Below are 12419 nucleotides of genomic sequence, written 5' to 3'. Positions count from 1 at the left end.
CAAATGTACCTTAAAATTTAAAGAAGCACCTTAACCATTCTAAAGAAGTAGCTTGCTTTTCCTCATTTGTTTATTCACCATCCATTCCAATACTCCTAAAATCTGCCTTATTATTGCAAATAATATTCTAATGCTAGAATAGGCCTAATATAAATCCCACAATAATCAGCACAAGATTTATAGGTGTAAACATCTGGTTTTATACCCAAATAACAAACTTAACAGCAGTAAAACAAATCGTTTATTACAGCATATAATGCGTTATATTAAATTTACACAAAGATATATAAAAACACATACTGTTTATATCATACAGTCATTTAACATCAACAGGAATATCAAAACAAATACTACTCATGCACAAAACATGCATATACTGGTATAAAAAAAGGAATTTTACACAATACTGTTTACCAAAAAAAAAATTTTTTTTTTAAAAGCCCTTCCAAACAGGGTCAGGGGTCCGATCTGGACTGGATTGCACTAATACGTTTGGGCTAATGCTTAGGTGGCACAGTGCCCCGCGAGCAGTTCTGAGCTTGGAGTCATACCCAAGGGTTATTTCACTAGGAGTGAATTTCTTTGTACCCGATGACCAAAATGTTATCCCAAAGGCAAGTCTCCAAGGGAGGAATGGTTGGATCTGCTGCAAATTAGGGAGGAGGAGAAAGGCATCAATGTCGGGTAAATGGCCCTAGAAGGGGTTACTGTAACCAGGGCCTAGGCACCAAGTGTGGCAAAGGTTTTAGTGAATCCTTTTAAGGTATTACCAGCCTCCCTATCCAGGTCACCTCTCTGGATGTAGGGTCTGGTCTTCAAGTTCTGGGTCCAGTAAACCAAAGAGTTCTGAGGAGAATACAGAATGGGGATACATCCGAGAAAAGAAGAGTATATAAAAAACTACAGAAAACCATGACTGCCCCTTGTATCTACCTCACACAATTGTATGTGATACCCCCAACAGGAAAACCCTCATGGAGACGCTGCCCTAAAGAACCAAAGCAGCAAATGTATGTCCTAAATTCCATCCACCTGACCTCCAGATCAAAAGGTCTCATCCCATTAACACTTGACCATCAAAACCTGTGCCTTCACAGATGCTCACAAAATGTCAAATAAAAACCATCTGATACCACAAAAGTCACTATCACCACCATTAGAAACTCAATATTCACTTCTAACCAGCAAAGACATTCTTTACCTTCCACTAAAGGCACTAGGCACTAGTGTCCATACTTGACGAAGATGAGACAAAATTCACCTCGGTCTTATCTAAACCAAAGGAAAGCATTCCATGGGATTATTACGCACAAAACAGTAAGACGCCGCCGTTTTTTCGGGAACTAGAAAAACCCCACTTTCTACACCAAGGACGTTACTCAAACGGTCGTCATCAGTTTCAAAGAGCCAGACCGAAAGCGCAGGATCTTCTTCTTGAGGTTGTGCGAAGCCTTAATTTTGACGAAGGTTTTGGTGGGGTTGTGGCGAAGGTCCGGGGCCGGGACCGGCTGCAGAGGGAGGGTCTGGACAAACTGGGACCAAATCAAGCCTCCGCTCTCCTCGGAATCGCTAGTGCTGGTGCTGTCGCCCACGAACTCGCCCTCGCTCACACTGGACTCGCTGTCGCCGAAGCAGTTCGTGGTGTAGTTGCTGCGCTCGTCCTCGCTGGTGTCCAGCACGGTGGAGTGGAACAGGGACTCGCACTCGGCCGAGTACTCGGAGTCGCTGGCCGCGTAGGCGTAGGGGCTGGCGTAGGGCAGCGGCCTGGCCGCGAACAGCCCCGTGGGCTCCCGGCGGCCCCGCCGCGCGCGCCGCAGCGCCTCCTCGTAGGACACCTCGGCGGCCGACCTCCACCGCCGCGAGTCGGTGCGCTTGTGCTTGGGCTTGGCCACCACCGCCTCCCGGCCGTGGCCGTGGCCGTGGCCGTGCCCGCGGCTCCCCGCCCGGTGGCCCGCCCCCAGCGGCCGGCTGGGTGGTCCCACGTCGGACTGGCCGCCCCCGCCCCGCCGCCCCCTGGCCGGGGCTCTCCGGAGTTTCTTATTTGTATCCGCATCATCGGGGAACCGACACTTCTTGCCGGCCGCCCGGCCTTTCTCCCTCACGGCGGGCAGCGCGCTCTCCGGCCCGTGGACGGCCGGGGCCCGGGGCTTCAGGGCAGAGCCCCTCGGGGTGGCCACGGGCCGTGTACCCCGGGGTGGCCTGACGCTGGGCGGCTGCGCCAGGACCGGCGGCGCCTTCCCCAGAGGCCCTTCCTCCAGGCTCTGAGAAGAAGAGCCCTCGCTTCTGAAATCCAGGGCAGGCCGCTCTTCCACTGGGAAAGTGGGAGACACCAGAGCGGAAGCGGCGGGAGGGGGCGCCGCCGTAGGGAGAGCCGGCGGGCTGTTTTTCTGTGGCACCTTTTTCAGTGGCTGGACCACCTTGTTCTCTTGCAGCGAGGCGGGGACCTTCCCAGGGCTCTCTTTTGGGGAGGCAGCTGGGATCTGCCCGCTTTCCTTAGGAGACTCCCCTACCCCAGCAGGGGGACACCTAGCAAGTTCCTGGGAGGCTGGCTTGGCATTTTTGGGCAGGTGCTTACCTGGAAGTTCAGTGGCAGTGCCTGGGGAAATGCCCTCAGGCGCGGGCAACCTCTTGCTTTCCAGTGGTTCTGGCTTTGATTCTTTTGACCACTGTTTCAGTGGGGACAACGTCCCATTGTCCAAAGAGGGGACCCCGCCAGAGGGCAAAGGCAGCTGTTTAGAATTCTTAAGGTTCCCACCATTGCCCTGTGAGACGGCCGCAGTCACTCTGACACAAACGCTCCCATTCCTCAGAAGCCCCTTGGTGGGGTCAGCGTTCACACTGGTTCTCGGCTTGTTGGTCCTTACAGGGTGCGTTTTTTTCTGGACCAGGCTCAGAATGTAACCATCCATTTTCTTACTCGATGAAGGATGGGGAGCAGACCACAAACTGCTTGGAGAGGGTAAGGAAGTGTCCGTCTTGACGGCATCCAGCTCAGATCCGACACAAATGTCGTTGGCATGGCTACCGAGCCTCTCGTCTTCCCTCAGGGGATTGCCGGTCAGGCAAAGGAGGAACATTGGGCTCTGCACGGCCACAGCATGAAGCGGACTGGGGTAGCGATACACATCATTCCCGTTTTTAGACACCAGATCACACTGGTACTTGGGATTCACATCTGCAATGACACCAAGGGAATTAGACTGTGATGTGGAGGGGGAACGGCCAACTGCCACAGTGGCCTTCTTTATATTCCAACCATCCTATGAGATCTGAAAAACATTTTAAAGGTACACTCTGAAGAAATGAATTGGTCAGCACCATCTCGCCTCTGGCCAGTTTCTACGAAGACAAATTCATGGGTAGAGGGAGAATGCCGAAGAATCAACAAATACTCCACAAGCTATTCTACTATTTCACATACAGTTCACACTACTGGGTGACGGAAAAAATAATTAACAAAGGAATTTTTAACAAGCTATAACTCTGAAGGAAAAATACAGTCATTAAAAATGCTTTCAGGGCTTCCCTGGTGGCGCAGTGGTTGAGAGTCCGCCTGCCGATGCAGGGGACGCGGGTTCGTGCCCCGGTCCGGGAAGATCCCACGTGCCGTGGAGCGGCTGGGTCCGTGAGCCATGGCCGCTGAGCCTGCGCGTCCGGAGCCTGTGCTCCGCAACGGGAGAGGCCACAACAGTGAGAGGCCCGCGTACCGCCAAAAAAAAAAAAAAATTCTTTCAAACTATTGAATAATATGGGGAAAACACCTTAAAGTGGAGTGAAAATCATAATAACAGACTATTGATTATAGTTTTATTAAGACTAGATATATTCAAAGAAAAAAGCCTGAAATGAAGCACACCAAGATGCCAATAGAGCACTAGCATCTCAATGTGGTGGGAAAGCAAGTAATGTTTACTTTCTTCTTTATTTTCTATTTTCTAAATTTTCAGTAAATATGTACTGCATTATAACTGGAAAAATAAATGTTTTTTGAGTTGTTCTTTCTCTAGGCCACTCTCCCTTCTGTGTTCTATTCCTGGTTTCCCTTTAAAATACTTCAGATAAACTATACTCTCTATGGGCTTCCTCCTCATTTTTAATTTTTTTTTTTAGACCTAATTCTTAATGACATGTGTTCTAGTATAACTGTCAATTGAAAGGTCAGGGTAACCAAATTTCAATAGAGACTAATTAAATTTAAATAATAATCACCCTATGTTTTCAATAGTGACACTAAAAAATAAAGTACAATATTTCAGGAGGGAATTCTTGATGATGTTTTAAAAGACTGAGTAGTAGTATTAATGAATAAATTTCCCACATCTCAAAAATGTAGCTGCCAAAATACAATGACATCAAGCTTTCTTGCTTAATTAAATGATTTTGCTCTCGTCTTGGCATACATTATAAATATCAAATCCCCTGAATGACCTTTAGTTAGAGAAAATCAAAGTTTTTGTCACTATTTAATTTGTTGTCCATTATAATTATATTTATTCACTCAAATATTGAAAACGCACTGCATGCTAGGTTCTACGTTGTTAATTTAAAGGAAAGCTCCACGAATTCCAATGATAATTAGCAGTTAGGGGAGGGGGGCGGGGAAGGGGGGAATACAGTCTAGACTCAGAAATGATATGATCCATTTGTAAACAAAAGATTATTGTAAAATAAAAGTGCCATGTCCCCAATCCCACCTCCACTGCCAATAAATAACTTGTTGTAAGAAGGGGAAACCTCTCTAGCTAATATCCTTGCCCATCCTTCCTCACTACCCCAAGGCCTATCCTTGTCTTACTTTAAGCCACATTAACCTAAACGACATCTTTCATCTCTTTTTCCTCCATAAAGTTAAGGAAACAGACAGGCATCCCAGCTGGCAAGGGCCAGCCCAACTGTCTCAATTATGTGAAGATGTGGCATTTGGGATAGCAGGAGTCTGTCTTTAAGGAAAACCTATACCAAAGTACCTTTAATAGGTTTATAAAATTTCCCTCTGAAACCAGATCTGCAGAGTGAAAGGGAGCAATTACCAATGAACTTGAGGCCCAGATACTCTAGATAACACAGATTTGTGCTTCACCAATCGTTTGCTGCTAACAACACACACTGTACAAAGACATCAGCCAATTAGCAGCCTCAGTTGTTTAGTGTTATGTTTGCATTGCCTGGACCTCAGAAATCCAACCTTTTACCCAAGTGGACAACACATACAAAGCAAGGGTGCAGTGACTTGTGCCAGGACCCACAGCTCCTCTAACTTCCATATTTTCTCTGATCTTCTGAGGAATCGTACTAAAGCAGAACTAAGGAAGGTGTCCCGAGTTTCAGCAACAACTCTGCCATTCAGCAAATGAGAAGCCTCTGACAAAGGCATATGAAACCAAATTCCTCCTCTGTTCGTTAAGAAGGTTGAACAGAACAATTTCTGGATTCCCTTGGTGTGGTGGAAAAACATGGACCTGGCAGATAGTCCTGAGCTTGAACCCTGCCTCTGTCACTTACTCTCTATATAACCTTAAGCAACTCACCTAAGCTAACCTCAGCAGGCCTCATTTTTCTGATACATAAAATGGAGCTAACAACACTTGCACCCTGAAGAACTGTCGGGAGGATTCAAAGCAGATAAACGTATGCAGAGCACACAGCAGTGTGTGACACATGGTGGAAATGCAGAAACTCTTCCTGTATCAACAATGGCATGATTCTCTCTAGAGGTCACTGCAAGAATAGCCCAAAATGGGCAACATGGTCTAGGGGATCTCACCCTATCCACCTGCTAAAAGAAGAGAGCTGCCATCATGCAAGGCATTCTGGAGAACACGGAGGGGCCACTGCTACCAGAAGTGCCAAGCAGCTCTTAGCCAGGCTGACAGATATATTTATCTTATTTTATATATATATATATATATATATATATATATATATATATACACATTTAATGTAAGCTTTAGCTTTAAATGATTAACAGAACAAGAAAACAGATCCAAAGTAATTTTGAAAAGAAAATGCAAACAACTGAACAGCAAAAGCTCAAAAACAGAGCTCAAGGACTGTAATATTGGGACAGGATTTCTAAAACTAAGTCATCTTGCTATCAGCAGAATATAAAGCCAGGTGATACCCAAAGAGGACTGGAATAGTGGTGATCTTGATTCTAGATGCAACTATGGCACTAAATGCAGAAAGCTGATGAAATTCTCTGAGCCTTTGTTTTTCATCAGTAGAAGCTAGACAACCTTTAAAGACCTTTGACCCCTTCCAATTAAAAATGTCTATCAATTGTAAAGAGTCTTACCTGCAGATTTGGGGCAACCATCTGAGATAGTCAAGGTTGCCTCCAAGGGGCTGCAAAAACAGGTGCTGGAATGACAAGTGGATAAACACTCACTAAAGACGGAGTTCGAGGAATTGGAAAGGGATCCCGAAGCCCCATCACTCAGTTCATAAAACCCTACAAATAAAAAACACCATTTGGGATTAAGATCATATCAAGCAATAACACACATTTGTGCCTAAAAGGAAAAGGGGTAATCATGTAGAAAAGGTAGGAAAGGGAGAATATGAGAGGGAGGGGCACCAATTTTGGTTCACGAGATTTAGTGTCCTGACTTTATGGTTTCATTTCCAGCAATCTTTGGAAAAAGGCAAAAAGCCCATAACTATGGGTATGTTTCAAAGCTGAGAGCACCCTCACTCTCAAACTGACCTTACTCCGAGACCCCACCTTTAAAGATGTGCAAGGAAAGAGACTTAGATCTGTCAAACTTCAACTTTTTCATGAACATTTCAGAAAGAATAACTTGAAGAGAAAAACGAATCTATTTAAGTAGCCAAATGGTTTAAAAGAAAAAAAGAACACACTTTTGAAGTGGTCTCAGGAAGTTGAAGTGTGACTAATTTTCTAGCCCAGTTCTGACTTTCTCAAGTTTCAAAGGAGGAGCACTCTTCCAGAAATCTGAATAGAAGCTTTTATTTTTAAACTCAGGAGGCTTCAGTCAGATCAATCTCATTATTAACAATTTTGTTGTCTAACGAACTTATCTACGAAACAGAAACAGCCTCACAGACATAGAGAACAGACTTGTGGTTGCCAAGGGGGAGGGGAGTGGGGGAGGGATGGATTGGGAATTTGGGATTAGCAAATGCTAACTATTATATAGAGAATGGATAAACAATAAGGTCCTACTGTATAGCACAGGGAACTATATTCAATATCCTGTGATAAACCATAATGGAAAAGAATATGAAAAAGAATGTATATATACATATAACTGAATCACTTTGCTGTACAGTAGAAATTAACACAACATTGTAAATCAACTATACTTCAACAAAACAAATTTTAAAAAAATTCTGTTTTCTGATTGTTTCCCTCTTATGCAACTGAATGGCAGACTTCTCTTGTTTTGTTTTGTTTTATTCTCTCTGCACTGGAAACAACTCCACTGCCATTTGCAGGTCTGGGAACGCTAAGCACAGGGGGCCAAGGCAGAACTCATGACCGCAGAATTCCTCCTTGTGCTGCCACACTCACCTGAGCTGGGGCGGCTGTCTGTCTCCAGGTGTTCCTCAGATGTCTTTTCCACATCCAGTCTCAGGTCACTTATCTGCTTGTCAAGTTCCTGCAACTGGTTCAACAAACCAGCATCTCTTCTCCTCAAACAATTCTGATTAGGAAGAAAGGGAGAAAGGAAAAACAAACACATTTTGGTGACAAAGAACCAGAAAGTCTGGCTCTAAGTATTCAAATTACCATCTGAAGAGTTCCCTAAGTCTTCCAAAACCAAAATTTTTACTGGATGACCTGAAACAAAGAAAAACTTCAAGAATATGTCCTACGTTGAATTCCACTTTCTCACATTTTGTGGTGATATAGTTTCTTCATAAAAACAAGACTTGCTTTTAGTTTCAACTAATATATATATATATATATATATAAACTTACTTTTTATAGGTAGTATGAGAAAAACCCACTGAGATTTTTCTAAAAACCTCTGTGTACAGCCAGTTTTTTACAGAACAGTACTTCACTGTAGACTCTTTAATTTGTCAGAGTATAACAGATTTCCTACAATACACTATAATCTTACTTAGGTGAGATTTTCTGGCCAAATGTCCTGCAGTTTTGTTTTCTATTAGTTGCTTTGTGGGGTTTAATCAGTCTTAGGGCCTTTGAAAGTGAGAAACTAATACCAACAGCCAGTGCCAAGTATAATGTGAGCTGGCAGAATCCAAAACCCTCAAGGGAAGGTCCATCAAGATTTGAACTCAGCTCGGGTTTCCAAAGGTGACAGACCATAGTGCTAACTCACACCGCCACCTAGTGCTTCCTATTGCTGGGGAAGCAAAAAAACAAAACTCAAAAGGCATCTGGTTCAAATCACAAATGCCAAGTCTACAAATGAAAACAGTACCACAAACACTGAGTGGACGGGAATTCTCCTGACATGCTGCCTTGCTCCCCTCCAGGGGTCAACAGCAATGCGCCACTCACAGTTGTGAGATTCATGAAGACAAGAAGGTGCTATTGTATAAGACAATGCACACAATGTCAATGACAGGCATAACCAGCAAGAATTGGCTCAAATCAGTGTCTGCTACCAAAAAGCACAGCAAAATGCCAAAACAGAGGTATTGCACAAACCACCATATACATATTGTACCTCCTTACAAAACAGATGCATATGAATCTACCCCTCCTGTCTGTTCTTTGACTTAAAAAGCTTGGAGACATAACATGCTTGTTTGTTAGAATGAGTTCAGAAAAAATGAACCAAACAAGTCGAAGCACTTTGATGCTCAAAAAAAGAGACAAATTATCTGAAAAGAGATAATACAAGAAAACACTTGACAAATAACCACACAGCATCACTGTTGGTAATCGTAGGAGGGACATTATCTAGCATGCGTCTAGTTTCAGATAGTATCACATGGTCAGATAAGGATTTTTTTTTTTTCTCCTGTTTTCAAAACTACATTTTTGAGGTCACCGAAACAAAGCTGCCGCCATTACTCTGAGGCTGGGTCAAAAGCTGTTCATCAATACATTAAGCGCCGAAGTTCTTTTTCTTCCCCATTAATGAAGACGGCAGAGAATGTCTGAGACGCTGACACAAATCCAATGATAAGTGCTCCCTGAGAGCAGGTTTTTCTCTTCGCCCACCTCCACCTCAAGTCACAGCGAGCGGTACATATAAAATATGAGGGGAGGGGGCACTTTCTCCAGCCAAATTTCCATCATTTGCATCGGTTTTAGCCGCCTTATACAAAAGGGCTTCTATCTTAAATTAAGCAGCAGCCCCGGCAAAAGCTGGCAGGCTGGGGAAAGCCTTGGGAGGGGCAGGTTCCCCGCGGCCGCTTCCGTGTAATCGTAAAATTCGGCATTGGACAGTCAACCGCGCCACAAGCCCCCTCCTCGGCTTTTGTCCCCTCTCGGCGGGAGACCATGAAGCCAAGAAGCTCCCCAAAGAAATGCTATTTTAAACGAGGCTTTGCAAACCTTCGGGGAGAGGGCACGCTTTCGTCAAACTGGAGAGTTTGAAGGTAACAACCAGGAGACTCCAAGAATTCCAAAGGCAGAGCAGGAGGGGAGAGCAGCCACCCCCGCCCGGCCGTCCGCGCGGGGTTGCCAGCCCTTTACCTGACACAAAGCGGGCACACGCCGGGATCGCGTGGGCGTCAGCAGCCCACGCGCCGCGGGCGCCCTCGGGAACCCGGGTCAGGGGGCCACCGGGCGGGGGTCCCGGGGAGCCAAAGGATTTCCCCAGTCAGAGGCACCCCAGCGCCCACCGCAGGCCACCTGCCCGACCCCGGCCCGTCTGCAGGGACAGCCGTGCCCCACCTCCGGGCACGACCTACCAATTGCTTCCGCAGCAGCAAGATGTTCTCCTCCAAGAACTTCTCCTCCAGGCGGCTGCGCTGCGCCGCCTCCCCCGGCAGCTCCCCGGCGCGGGCTGCAGCTGGCCCCGCGCCCCCAGAGCTGCGCAGGGCGCCCCGGACCAGCAGCTCCTGGCGCTGGCGCAGGTACTCCAGCTCCGCCAGCCCGGCCAGCGTGGCCTCCTGCCGCTCGCGGGTGCGCTGCCGCTCCGTGTCCGCCTCGCCCTTCTCCCGCCAGCGCCCCTCGGGCTCCGCCGTGCGCTGCTCGCCCCGGACCGGCGCCGGCGGCTCCAGCTCCCTCGCCGTCCCGGCCGGACTCGGTTTCATGGCCCCCAACCCTACAGCGCGCACCCGTCCCCGCAGCCGGGCCGCCCGGGCGGAGGAGCGGGCGCTAGGGCTGCGGCCGCGGACTCATGCCTCCCGGCGGCCGGGGCGCGGCGGCAGGGGCGGAGACCCGGAGCGCTCGGAACCCTCGCGCGGCCGCTGCCTGCGGCCGTCCGGGACCGGGCGGCGCCGTCCGCTGCCGCCACGCGTCCCTCGCCGCGGCCCCGCAGCTGATAACGCCCTGCCCGGCGCTACGTCACGCGCGGCGGCCCGGCGAACCCCCGCCCGGCGCCCGCCTCCCCGCGCCGGCCCCTCGGTTGCGAGGCCCGCTCCCCCCCGGCTTCCCCCTCTAGTGTCAGGGGCGCTGCTCGCGCTCGGCGCCGGCCTCCTCCTCGCCGGGCCCTCCCCGCTCCTCCCTCTCTCCTCCCCCGCTCTTCCCGCGGGCCTCCTCGCCCCCTTTTCGGGTTTACAGCACCCAGTTTTTGCCTCGCTCCTTATTGGTTCTTTTCCCTCGCACAAAGCAAGGGGCGAGCACCTCGAGCCCCAGCATCCTGTTACAGTCGGCCTCGCAGGCAGGGTCCGCGAAGGGACGCGGCAGTTGGGCTCCCCAGAGAACTTTCCGAAACTCGACCGAGTTGAAGCACACAACGTTAACCCTTTCCCCACCCGTCCACTGTTCGTACCCACTCAGGCTGATTTAGGTTTCTTTCACCTTACCCAGCAAGGTACAGCGAATGTATTCAAAGACCATTTCTTGGGTTTGGCTTTTTGGACTCCAAGTTGTAAAGGCAGGCACTACAAGGCACAGTGCAACGTTGTCCTAAAACTGTTTCACTCTTAGTTTTGTTGCTGTTGTTTTAATCTTTTCACGGAAGGCATTTATCAATAAAATTAGGCAGGAGGATGTCGCTCTATAGCAAGCGATTGCATCAGTTCTTTTGCAAGCACCGGGTTTAGTGAGTCCGCGCGCCTGCGCGCTTTGATTTTTGTTTGAGTTTTTTATTGTTGTTATTTAGTCTGCGATCACAAGAACTCTGACTCTGAAACCAGACTGCCTGAATCTGAATCCCCTTTCCAGCCAAGACTAGCTGTGCAGGCAAGTAACTTCACCTCTCTGTGCCTCAGTTTCCTCAAAGGTAAAATGAAGCTACTAACAGAAGGAGCCTGTTGTAAGAATTATAATAATATACAGTATATAATATATATGGGAGTAGGGGTGTTTACAACGTGGCAGGCACATAGATAGTAAAGGTTATATGAGTTGTATCTTTTTTTTCCTCCAGAGGGACTAATAAACTTTTCCCCTGCGGTAGCATTTGTGGTATGGCCATCTCTGCTTGGGACACTGGTCACAGGGAATTTCAGTGGGATAGGGGTCTGGAAATGCCACTAGCTGGCTTGTCTAGGGGAAAGTACCATATCTCTTTTAAACAGCAGTACATCCAAGAGCCTCAGAAATCGAATCCAGCAAGTTGCAATTTGCTGAAGTTCAGGCAAAGTGTTGTGTGAAGGAGTGCATCCTATATCATTATTTCAGACTCTTACGCCTTTACCCAGCTGCTTAGCCCTGCTAAGAATTCTCCATTTCTCCCCTCTGCGTAGTCCAACCTTCTTCCCTCCAAGATCAGTTCAGTTCTCTCCTCTGAACTCCTGTTAACTGCATGAATATTTGATTCTTACCAAATGCTATTTGTATGGTTACTTATATGGGTATGTACACTTACATCTATGTACGTAGGTGTTTATGTGTATCCCTTCTCTCCGATTACATTATTAAAGTTCCCTGAAGGCAGTGATTGTTTTAATATCCTCTTAGTATTACTGTACTCAGGACAATGCCTTTGCAAGCATTCAAGAAACTGCAGGTTGGTTGTAAATTGTTTTTTCATTAACCTACTTTCCAACTAACTTAATAGTACCCATTTAATCTCTGCAACAAATAGAGTCAAGTTGACATGTACCAAAAAACAAAAACAAGAGTTCTCTTGCCACCCTCCATTGACTTCCCCATTGCTGCCCCTCACAGACTAACTGGAACTATAACTACAACTATGACTCATAATCAACCAGATTGTATATTAGATCTAAAAATGGAATTATGCTTAGGTGCTCATCAACAAACAAAATTAATTCCATTCAGTTCACCTATGCTTTATGCCTACTGTGTGCCAGACACCATACTTGATAATACAGGAACGAAATTTTCCTCCCTAATTTTA

The 12419-nt window shown here is 47.2% G+C and overlaps 1 protein-coding gene across 1 annotated transcript; it reads right to left on the bottom strand.

Moving 5' to 3' along the window:
• Nucleotides 1-224: 224 nt before the first annotated feature.
• On the bottom strand, nucleotides 225-10425 carry DACT1 (dishevelled binding antagonist of beta catenin 1). Its single transcript, XM_033404676.2, has 4 exons — nucleotides 9859-10425; nucleotides 7535-7667; nucleotides 6296-6451; nucleotides 225-3175 (listed from the first exon to the last, which is right to left on the bottom strand). Exons 1-4 carry the CDS (start codon nucleotides 10201-10203, stop codon nucleotides 1380-1382), a joined length of 2430 nt encoding a protein of 809 aa, XP_033260567.1. The 5' UTR covers nucleotides 10204-10425; the 3' UTR covers nucleotides 225-1379.
• Nucleotides 10426-12419: the final 1994 nt, after the last annotated feature.

Source organism: Orcinus orca, chromosome 2 (genome assembly GCF_937001465.1).
Source record: "Orcinus orca chromosome 2, mOrcOrc1.1, whole genome shotgun sequence".
In the NCBI taxonomy this organism is placed as follows: domain Eukaryota; kingdom Metazoa; phylum Chordata; class Mammalia; order Artiodactyla; family Delphinidae; genus Orcinus; species Orcinus orca.
Note: the sequence above shows the minus strand (reverse complement) of the source record. Positions and strands in the feature narration are given on the sequence as shown.

What these genes read in the sequence shown, in the direction of transcription:
- DACT1 (XM_033404676.2), bottom strand. Translation starts at nt 10,203, where the DNA reads ATGAAACCGAGTCCGGCCGGGACGGCGAGGGAGCTGGAGCCGCCGGCG. An exon ending in TGCTGCTGCGGAAGCAATTG is followed by an intron (nt 7,668 to 9,858) that starts GTAGGTCGTGCC and finishes CTTCCTAATCAG; the next exon opens with AATTGTTTGAGGAGAAGAGA. An exon ending in TGGTTGCCCCAAATCTGCAG is followed by an intron (nt 3,176 to 6,295) that starts GTAAGACTCTTT and finishes GTGTCATTGCAG; the next exon opens with ATGTGAATCCCAAGTACCAG.